The 10,652-nt window shown below is 42.6% G+C and overlaps 1 protein-coding gene across 1 annotated transcript in view; it reads left to right on the forward strand.

The window, feature by feature from the left end:
- TSHR (thyroid stimulating hormone receptor) overlaps window positions 1-9,661 on the forward strand; it is a 152,781-nt gene extending 143,120 nt beyond the window's left edge. The window contains exons 9-10 of the mRNA XM_061182774.1: window positions 5,930-6,118; window positions 8,248-9,661. Coding sequence (XP_061038757.1) covers window positions 5,930-6,118; window positions 8,248-9,661 — 1,603 coding nt within the window. The remainder of the gene's footprint in view (window positions 1-5,929; window positions 6,119-8,247) is intronic.
- The last annotated feature ends 991 nt before the right edge of the window (window positions 9,662-10,652 follow it).

A 10,652-nucleotide genomic window follows, 5' to 3' on the forward strand; every position in this document is an offset into this window, starting at 1 on the left:
AAAAGACCTCCACATTGGCATTTTAGGGTTCAACAGCATAATGGCCAGCTCCCCACAGAATTGCCCTAAAGCACAGTCTACTGGTAGACAAGCTCCCTATCAGATTTTCAGTGCCTCGTTCTTCAGCATGAATGTGACACCAAGGAACACAAGCCAAAGAATGCTTCTAACATGAAAGATCAAAACCAAGAAAAACAAATGGGGGGTGGGGGTGGGGAGGGGGATGAGTCTGGAGGAACCAAAGACGTTAAAGAGACCAGAAAAGAACTTTTTACAAAGCAACAATTAGTGACCTGAGATAAATCTGAGAAGATGTTTTATCCCTATAACTATAACAGTAATGATAATAATGGCTAATATTCATTGACAACACACTGTCAGTTACTGTTCAAGAAGATGAGGAAACTGAGGCACAAAATGTTAAGTAACCGATAGTAAGTGGGGAAGCCAAAATACAAATCCAGATAGTCTGAATTTAAAACTCATGCTCCTAACTGCTGTGTGTGCATCCTCAAACATGGTATAAAAAAGGAAGATGAAACAGGAAAGCACTCTTTAAAAATGTATTTGACAAGTATATATTCAGAGCCTTCTGTCTTCTAAGCACCAGTCTGTGTGCAAAAAATACAGCGATAAACAGAACAGGCAGAGTCCCAGCTCTCATCAAGCTAAAATTAAAAAATTCAAAGCCAGGCACAGAAAGACAAATACCGCATGATCCCTCTTATATGTGGAATCTTAAAAAGTTGAATTCATAGTAACAGTAGAATGGTGGTTGCCAGGGGATGGGGGATGAGGGAAATAGGAAAATGTTGGTCAAGAGGTACAAAGTTTCAGTTATGCAGTGTTAAGTTCTGACTGTCTAATACACAGCATGGTGACTATAGTTAATAATACTATATCGCATACTTGAAATTTGCTAAGAGAGTAAATCTTAAGTGTTCTCACCACACACAAAAAATTACATCTGTGTGAGGTGATGGATATGTTAATTAGCTTGATTGTGGTAATCATTTCACAGTGTATGCATGTATCAGAACAGCACTTTGTACACCATAAATATATACAATTTTTATTTGTCAATTATACCTCAATAAAGTTGGACATTTTTTTAATTAATTTTTTTAATTCAATGAAAGAGATGGAAGATACAGTCAAGGAATTTTACCAGAAGATTCAATAAAAATAATAGCAGAAAATTATAAGAAAAGATGGAGATATGTCTGATGGTTCCAGGACGGTCCTTTTCCACTTACCAGGAATTCCAGGGAAGAAACTCAAGTTATTGCATTATTCCAAGGCACAAGTTATCCTGGGAACAATACCAAAAATTGTCTTACAGGTGAAGAGCACAGGTCTCCAGATTGAAGGGACCCTTCCACCCCAGTGTCCAGCACAATAAATGAAAAAAGATCTATATCTATATCAAGGCACACTTTCATGAAATCTCACACCAGGGAAAAGAAGGCCATATAATCATTTCACAATATATACATATCTCAAATCATCATGTTGTACAACTTGAACGTAATATATGTCAATTATATCTCAATAAAGCTGAGAGAGAGAGAAGGCTATAAAAGCTGTCAGAGAGTAAAATCACATCAGTGACCAAAGAATAAATGGAATCTAAAAAAAAAAGAAAAATGGTTCTGAAGAACCTAGGGGCAGGACAGGAATAAAGACACAGATGTAGAGAATGGACTTGAGGACACGGGGAGGGGGAAGGGTAAGCTGGGACGAAGTGAGAGAGTGGCATGGACATATATACACTACCAAATGTAAAATAGCTAGCTAGTGGGAAGCAGCTGCATAGCACAGGGAGATCAGCTCGGTGCTTTGTGACCACCTAGAGGGGTGGGAAAGGGAGGATGGGAGGGAGACGCAAGAGGGAGGAGATATGGGGATAAATGTAAATGTATAGCTGATTCACTTTGTTATAAAGCAGAAACTAACACACCATTGTAAAGCAATTATACTCCAATAAAGATGCTAAAAAAAAAAAATGACCAAAGAATAAGAACCTGAATGGCATCGTACTTACCAAAAGCAACACTGGGTGCTAGAATTCAATAGAGTAAAGCCTTTAGAATTCTGAAGAAAAGTAAAGTGTCCATTGAATACAAGAGTAGGGAAAAAAGTCATTTTCAGTCATACAAGGACTCAGAAAATATCTTGCATATATGACCTCTAAAAACTTACTTGGAAATGTACTCCAGGGAATTCCCTGGTGGTCCAGTGGTTTGGACTCTGCACTTTCACCACCGAGGGTGCCGGTTCAATCCCAGTTGAGGGAACTAAGATCTTGTAAGCCGGGAAAAGAAAAAGAAAGAAAGAAAGGAAGAAAGAAAGAAAGAAGGAAAGAGAGAGAGAGAGAGAGAGGGAGGGAGGGAGGAAGGAAGGAAGGAAGGAAGAAAGAAAATGTACTCCAGTGAAATGAGGGAGAAAATCAAGAAAGAAGACAACACAGAATTCAGGAAGAGACTCGCACTGGAGAGAGGGCGGAGACTTAGAAAAGCGTGAACTGTAGACATTGGAGGAACCATGGGTTTCAAGCTGGAAAGCAACAAAACTTGTTCTTTCCAAGTTTTAGAAAGAACATCCTGTCCTAAGTCTGAAGGCAGAATTAGTAGACACTTTCTGGGAGACGAGTCAGGAAGTTTTTGCAAAACTGAGTTGAAATGTAATTCAGACCTAAACTAAGGTGGTAGTTATGAGAACCATGACACTGTAGACCCATAAACAGCAGAGCTGAAATCTGATTGGGGGTCTAGCTCAATTGCATTTTACTGTAAACATTCATGGCATGAATACTGGACGAGGACAAGAGAGAATCCACAAGGACATAAGCCCTGGAAGATGGCACTTGGTGGGCAGGAAATAAAGAAATACCAGTAGGCTTAGAGGGAAGAATCATTCCATTGGGTTATTTTGAAAAGAGAGGCATTGCTGCATCCACTGGGAAGTATAGGAGCTCCTACCTTCCTTTCTGCAACACTCAGAGCTGTCTGATTAAAACTGCAGATCTCTGCAACAGAGGTTAAATTTTTTTTAAAGGGGGGGCTGGAGGGGAAGCCGTTGTTCCCCTTGCTTGACTCTGTAAGGGCTGCAGTAGCACCAGCGCAGCAGCCTACATCAGGAGAGGGCCGTACCTCAGAGCACTTCAGGAGCAGTAGGCTAATGGACACTTAGAGCTACATCAAGCGGCTCATGCCAGCGGGGAGTGGACACTTAGAGCTACATCAAGTGGCTCATGCCAGCGGGGAGTGAGATGGCTCCAGATAGATTCTAATTTGGGCTGTAAGCAGTCTATGGCCCTGAGATGAGGTTGGAGAGGAAGGCAAGGGCCAGATCTGCAGGGCCTTGACAAGCATGGTATGAAGAGTAGACGTTATTCATGTACCTTAGGAAGTCACTGCAAGGTTTTGAGCAGGAGAATGACCTTGCTCGAGCCATATGTTACGACTGCTCTACTGCGGTGTGGAGAATGGACTGGAAGGGAGTAAGAGCTGACAGGAAAACTACCACAGCAAGAGATGATGTTAGCTTGAACCAGAGAGCTTCCATTAGAGATGCAAATACGAGCTCTTCTGGAGTTCAAATCCCTGTATTTTGCTAGAGTAAATGGAGGAGGAGCAGGTTGGTGTCAGGGTGGGGGATTAGAAGCTAAATTTGGGATGGACCTGTCAAGTTGGAGATGCCTATGAAAACTCCATGTGGAAATGTCAAATAAGCAGTTGACTATATAAGCCAAGATCTGGGCTGGAGCTGTATTTGCTTGGTTCCTTGCTTCTGACTTGAGCTTAAACTCCAGATTGTGGCAAGGAGGGCATTAACATTGAACACCTACTATATGCCAAGTACCAATTATGTTACAGATGTTTCCATCACAAAGTTTATACACATTTTCCAAAAACACCTTCCCAATTCAGCCCCACCAGGACCCAACTAGAGGCTACCTGGGAAACGCTCATCGCAGACACTCAGACAAATCAGGGAGTAAATTCCTCCCCCCCAGATTGCTAACGAGTTCCTGGAGGGGTTGCTGCACCTGGATCTATGTTCAAAGACTCCAGAGACCTGAAGATATGAAGGAGCCTGATGATAATCCCAGCCCCCAGCCACTGAGCTGTCCTAACCTTCAAGTCTTCCCAGCTGAGTCCCAGACAGCACAGAGCAGACACAAACCATCCCCTCCATGCCCTGTTCAAATTCCTGGCCCACAAAAGCTACGCTTATAATAAAAAGGTTGTTGTTTGATGCCATTTAGTTTGGGGGTATTTTGTCACGCAGTAACAGGAATGGTTACTAAAGTGTTTTCTCAAGAAATATCTATTAAAATGCAAACGCACTACTTGGAAGGATAAACTCTTTCAGATGAATACACACAATCAGTGTATCCAACAGACAGCAAAGCAGAAAAAAGGAGCCAAGAGATGCTCTCTTGTTTCACTGACAGAAAAGAGACACGTAAGTGGCCTCCAGAAAACCGGAGGCATAAAGATGGCCACACCATGAAGACACACAGCTAAAAGAGAAAGAGATGCATCCAAAGGAAGATGAGGCAGGAGAGCAAAGTCCAGCCTCATTTACCTCACAACTGGGCTTAATTCCTCAACTCTCTCACTAACCACAAAGTTATTCATTTAGGCCAGTTTTCCAAATGTACTTGCTTAATGTTAAAAATCACCTGGGGATCATATAGTGACAAGCACCAAGGGTAATTATTACCCCCAGGCAAGTTTGGGAAATGCTGAAATATGGAATTTTTAAATTAAATATAAGACAAAATAGCAAACATGACACCCTCCCCCCAGTAATCACAGTTCTGCAGTGAATGGGGTTAATACTCAAGCTTCCTGTTTATAAAAAGCAAGTAGCAAGTTCTAGCAGCCTTGAACCCTGAGAATGTAAATCCCAGCTAAGTCCAATTACAATAATGTGGAGTAGAAGTTGAAAATATTGGAATTCATTTGCTAATCAGTCATTACTAATTACATGAAACATTAAAAATATGATTGTAAAAAAAAAGAATATTTAATGAATGTCAATTTAATTCAATTGATAAAATATAAAATAAGAGAGATGTTAGTTTAAATATTTATGGTCTTATTCAGGCTGTTATTCAACGCAAGTAAAAATGATGGAGCAAGATACGTAACCTGGATTCTGTGGGACTGAGAAAAGAGCAGAAAATGTCACACTAAAAGCCATGAATTAATTCTACTTTAGTAACTGACACTAATGTCTACACTGTCCCCAGCCTCACCTCCTCAATCTGAATCTCATTTCAAACTGTTAATATAAGTACTGGAGTTTTCTTTCCCGGAATACATTTAGAGCCTTCTAAAGAATCTGTGGCGAGATTGTTCTGAGTCATGAAGTCACCGTGTAACTGGTTATGACTCCCAAGTTCTGCGTCATTAGGAGAAGATTTTCATGATACTGGTATTGATGCATATCGATGAGCACTTTATCAATCCCAAAACCCTAGTCCCCACAGAGACTGGGAGCAATTTAGGCCCCTCTGAGCCTGTTCAAATTTATTTCTCTTGCCTCTTGAGACCATTTAGTAGTTATATGCTGTAGTTTTCCAGAGTAAAATTGACATCCATCTCTGATTCCAAGAGTTTGTGTGTATTGTAATGGGTAAAACAAAATGTCTGCTGAACTATGTATTATTTGTACTGATAGATCCTGGAGTTCTAAACAATAAAAATGGAAGTCCCTTGCAACATACCAACTTAGAAGCATAATATCCGTCCTTAGACCAGTGGCTGTGTGTAATAACTCAGAGGGTAGCATATTCTACAGCAGAAAGCATCATGTCATCTCCCCATTAATCTCAGGCCTGTGCGTCTTTCTGGCCAAGAACTGGAAGGCCCTGGCTGCTCACCATCTCTCTGTATCACTGTTCTCTCCCTCCCAGGGATGTCTCTCATACCAGTGTTACTGCCCTGCCATCCAAAGGCCTGGAACACCTGAAGGAATTGATAGCAAGAAACACTTGGACTCTAAAGAAACTTCCACTTTCCTTGAGTTTCCTTCATCTCACACGGGCTGACCTTTCTTATCCGAGCCACTGCTGTGCTTTTAAGAATCAGAAGAAAATCAGAGGGTAAGTGGCAGTGTCTGGAATAAGTGACAAAAGGCTTTGGTGGAAGTTGAATTAATTTCTGGGTTTGAGGAAGAAGCTCTGTGGTTTGAAAACCAGGTGGAGAAGAATTTGGAAACATCCGTCAGAAACATGAAGTTCAAGGGACACAGTGACTGCAGACCGAAAGTAGCTGCAGATAAGAAATAAGGCCTGTGTTGCTGGATCACAGCAGGGGAGGGAAGGATTTTAGGTGATGATGGAGGAGAGGCATGAATGATCAGATCATGCAGAATCTTGTAGAGGTTACACGACATGATTTCTGGCCTCCAGACCCAACCCATATTAGGTGCCACAACTATGAGGACAAACTTAGGAACAACCTGGTCAGTTCAGGCCTTGCAAATGTCACAGCTTCCTGGTTACAGTGTGGGCTTTGTAGTTACCTGGGTTTGTGTCCCACCTTTGCCACTTCCTAGCTGTGTTATCCCACCCTACTCACTTAACCTTCCTGAGCCTTTGTGAAGGGAGATCGTAATGCTACCATTTACAGAGGTTTTGAGAAGAGCAAATGAGAAACTGAGTAGAAAACACCTATCACCATGACCTGGAATTTAAGTTCTCATAATATGTATTATTTTATTAACAGGCTGCTTGTGAGGCTGCAAAAGAGGGATGGCCTTCTTTTTCTCCCATGCTCTCTCTGAATCTTGTCTTCACCTACAGTTTCACTCTGCATCATTTCCCCTTTTATGTCTGTTCTTCGTTTATCTCTTATTCACTCCCTCTTGGTTTCTATATAGTATCTGCGGGTTGACTTCCTGCACTCAGACTAGCAGTTGTAAGTAAGCTGGGCTCTAGCTGTGGGGGTAGAAGCAAACAGGAAAGTTGAACAGCTGTGCAAAGAAAGCTAATGCGGGCATAACAGCTGCAGAAAACTAGGAGTGGGGTACGGGGATGGTGTTAGCCAGCCCTGAGCAGAAAAGGGACCAGGGACGGGTGGGAGGCTAAAGTGGACCTTGAGGTCAGGGTCCAGATTTCTCGTCAACCTCCAAACAGGTTGGAATAGGCAGCCCATCGGGCATTTTAAGCAGAGCTCAATAGATGAATCTGCTCAGAAGCTAAAGCCAGTTAAAGGACCCCATTTGGGGAATTCCCTGGTAGTCCAGTGGTTAAGACTCTGTGCTTCCACTGCAGTGGGCACTGGTTCAATCCCTGGTCGAGGAACTAAGATCCTGCATGCTGCGTGGCATGGCCAAAAAAAAAAAAAAAAAAAAGAATCCTTTTTGATATCAGTCTGGAGAGCTAGTGAAACACTAAATCTTACTTCCATAAGCATGTCTGCACAATAGTGTCCATTTATTCATTTGTTCAATAAATATTTATTGAGCACCTGTTATGTGCCTGGCACTGTCCTATCCACAGCAACAGCCTTCTTGCATTTTGTTTACGTTCTAGAATGGGAAGTCAGAAAAGAAACAGGCAAACAAATAAGATATTAGATAGTGCTGTGAAGAAAATAAACACAAGGCTCAGGCAATTTATTAAAGAAGATGAAGGAAGCCTCTTCTGAGGAAAGAAAATCTGAGTTTAAAACTGAATAATGAGTAGAGGCAGCCATGAGTTTTTCAGGCAAAGGGAACATGGAATTCTAAAGCTCTGAAGAGGAATAATAATAATAATAGTAACCAAAATATACATGGCACTAACAATGTTCCAGGTGCTGTCGTAAGAACTTCAAAATGATAAACTCATCTAATCCTTTAACAATCCAAAATGAAATAGATACTCTCCCTATTCCGTTCTACAAATGAATAAACCAATGTTCATAGACCTTCCCAAGATGAAACAGCCAGTAAATAGTAGAATCAGATCCTAACCTAGGCAGACTGGCTCTAGCATCCATACTTTTTTTTAAGTCACTGCTCTTCTTGAACTGGTTGCAGACGAGAAATAAGGACCAATGTCAGTGGATCACACTTGGAGAGGGGAGGGTAATAGGAAATGACATAGGAGAGACAGGTCTGACCAGATCATGTAGAATCTCACAGAATCATGTATACCATACGAAGTAGTTTGCATATTTTGCTAAGTGTTGTGGGGACTATTAGAGGGTTTTCAGCAAGTGGTGACTTGTATCTACTGCCTTGCAGAATCCTTGAGTCTTTAATGTGTAATGAGAGCAGTATTCGGAGCCTGCGTCAGAGAAAATCTGTGAAAGCTTTAAATGGTCCCTTCGACCAAGAATATGAAGAGGATCTGGGTGACGGCAGCGCTGCGTACAAGGAAAACTCCAAGTTCCAGGATACCCACAGCAACTCTCATTATTACGTCTTCTTAGAAGAACAAGAGGATGAGATCATTGGTTTTGGCCAAGAGCTCAAAAACCCCCAGGAAGAGACCCTACAGGCCTTTGACAGCCATTATGACTACACTGTGTGTGGGGGCAGTGAAGACATGGTGTGTACCCCCAGGTCGGATGAGTTCAACCCCTGTGAAGACATAATGGGCTACAAATTCCTGAGAATCGTGGTGTGGTTTGTTAGTCTGCTGGCTCTCCTGGGCAATGTCTTTGTCCTGGTCATCCTCCTCACGAGCCACTACAAACTGACGGTCCCACGCTTTCTCATGTGCAACTTGGCCTTCGCGGATTTCTGCATGGGGATGTACCTGCTCCTCATAGCCTCCGTAGACCTCTACACTCAGTCTGAGTACTACAACCACGCCATCGACTGGCAGACAGGCCCTGGGTGCAACACAGCTGGTTTCTTCACCGTCTTTGCCAGCGAATTGTCAGTGTACACACTGACGGTCATCACCCTGGAGCGCTGGTACGCCATCACCTTCGCCATGCGCCTGGACCGCAAGATCCGCCTCAGGCACGCCTACGCCATCATGGTTGGGGGCTGGGTTTGCTGCTTCCTGCTCGCCCTGCTCCCTTTGGTGGGAATAAGCAGCTACGCTAAGGTCAGTATCTGCCTGCCCATGGACACCGAGACTCCTCTTGCCCTGGCATATATTTTCCTTGTTCTGTTGCTCAACATAGTTGCCTTTATCATCGTCTGCTCCTGTTACGTGAAGATCTACATCACAGTCCGGAATCCCCAGTACAACCCGGGGGACAAAGACACCAAAATTGCCAAAAGGATGGCTGTGTTGATCTTCACTGACTTCATGTGCATGGCCCCAATCTCATTCTATGCTCTGTCAGCACTTATGAACAAGCCTCTCATCACCGTTACCAACTCCAAAATCTTGCTGGTTCTCTTCTACCCACTTAACTCCTGTGCCAATCCATTCCTCTATGCCATTTTCACCAAAGCCTTCCAGAGGGATGTGTTTATCCTGCTCAGCAAGTTTGGTATCTGTAAACGTCAGGCTCAGGCATACCGGGGTCAGAGAATTTCTGCAAAGAACAGCACCGGTATTCAGGTCCAAAAGGTTACCCAAGACATGAGGCAAAGTCTCCCCAACATGCAGGACAACTATGAACTGCTTGAAAACTCCCATCTAACCCCAAATAAGCAGGACCAAATCCCAAAAGAGTATAAGCAAACAGTTTTGTAAGTGGTAGGGGGACTTAGGCTGGTTTCTTGAGCATGCATTCCAACCACTGACAAAACACACAGCTGACCCAACCTGCAGGTAGTGTTCAGCTCTGGAGAGGGACTAGCATTAACCTAATCATTGCCTCCAAGAAGGAAGAGAGGCTACTGACGTGTCTGAATCCCAGGTGATATCAAAGTAATGTATACTTTCTGGAAGAGTTGCTGGATGCTAAGTGCAGTGATGACATTGTATAAAATGCTTAATAAATATCAACTGAGCCATGTTGGCATTGAGCTTTCTCACTTTTATACAGCATTTCATACTAAAGAGTCAGCAAATGGCAAATGCTATTAACTTGGTTGGTGACCACAAGATTTAACTGGCCCCATATTGGTTTAGTTCCACTTCATGTTCCCTGATACAACCCAAGAGAATTTGAGTCCCTAGAAACTGAAAAGTCAAGCAGAACATCATGCAAGGAACAGCTATTTTGACACATGAAGGAGGGGGAAGGTGTAGATTTGAGTTGTTTTTTCAGACTCTGAAACTTAATCATCTCTTCACAAGAATCTACCTGATGTGACCCAACTGTTGCCTGGAAAAACTGGCAAGATTTCAGCTGTTGTGGCTGAGCAAACTAAGAATTACTCTTCTTGGCCAGTCTTCTGGCATTAAATATGTGAACTCTAGAAAGTACTTATAAATAGTGACAAGTGGGAATTATGAGCGGGGCACACTAGATCTCCCACTGATTAATAAAGCAGGCTGGACACTAGTTTACTATTGGATCTTGGGCAAATTACTGGGCCTCTAAAGTCTGTAGAAATGAAGGAGCTTGATGGCCTCTTCCAGTTTTAAAACTCCGCGTATATCCCTTTCCCTCAAAACATAGGTTGCCATGACAAAGAGAAAGAAAAACAATAAAGAAGCAGAATCTGTTTTTCCTATCTTGTAGAGCTGCCATCTCCTTCTCTTTGGAGCCTAGACATAAGACCCAGGAAATTTTTTC

Source organism: Eubalaena glacialis, chromosome 2 (genome assembly GCF_028564815.1).
Source record: "Eubalaena glacialis isolate mEubGla1 chromosome 2, mEubGla1.1.hap2.+ XY, whole genome shotgun sequence".
NCBI classification, from domain to species: domain Eukaryota; kingdom Metazoa; phylum Chordata; class Mammalia; order Artiodactyla; family Balaenidae; genus Eubalaena; species Eubalaena glacialis.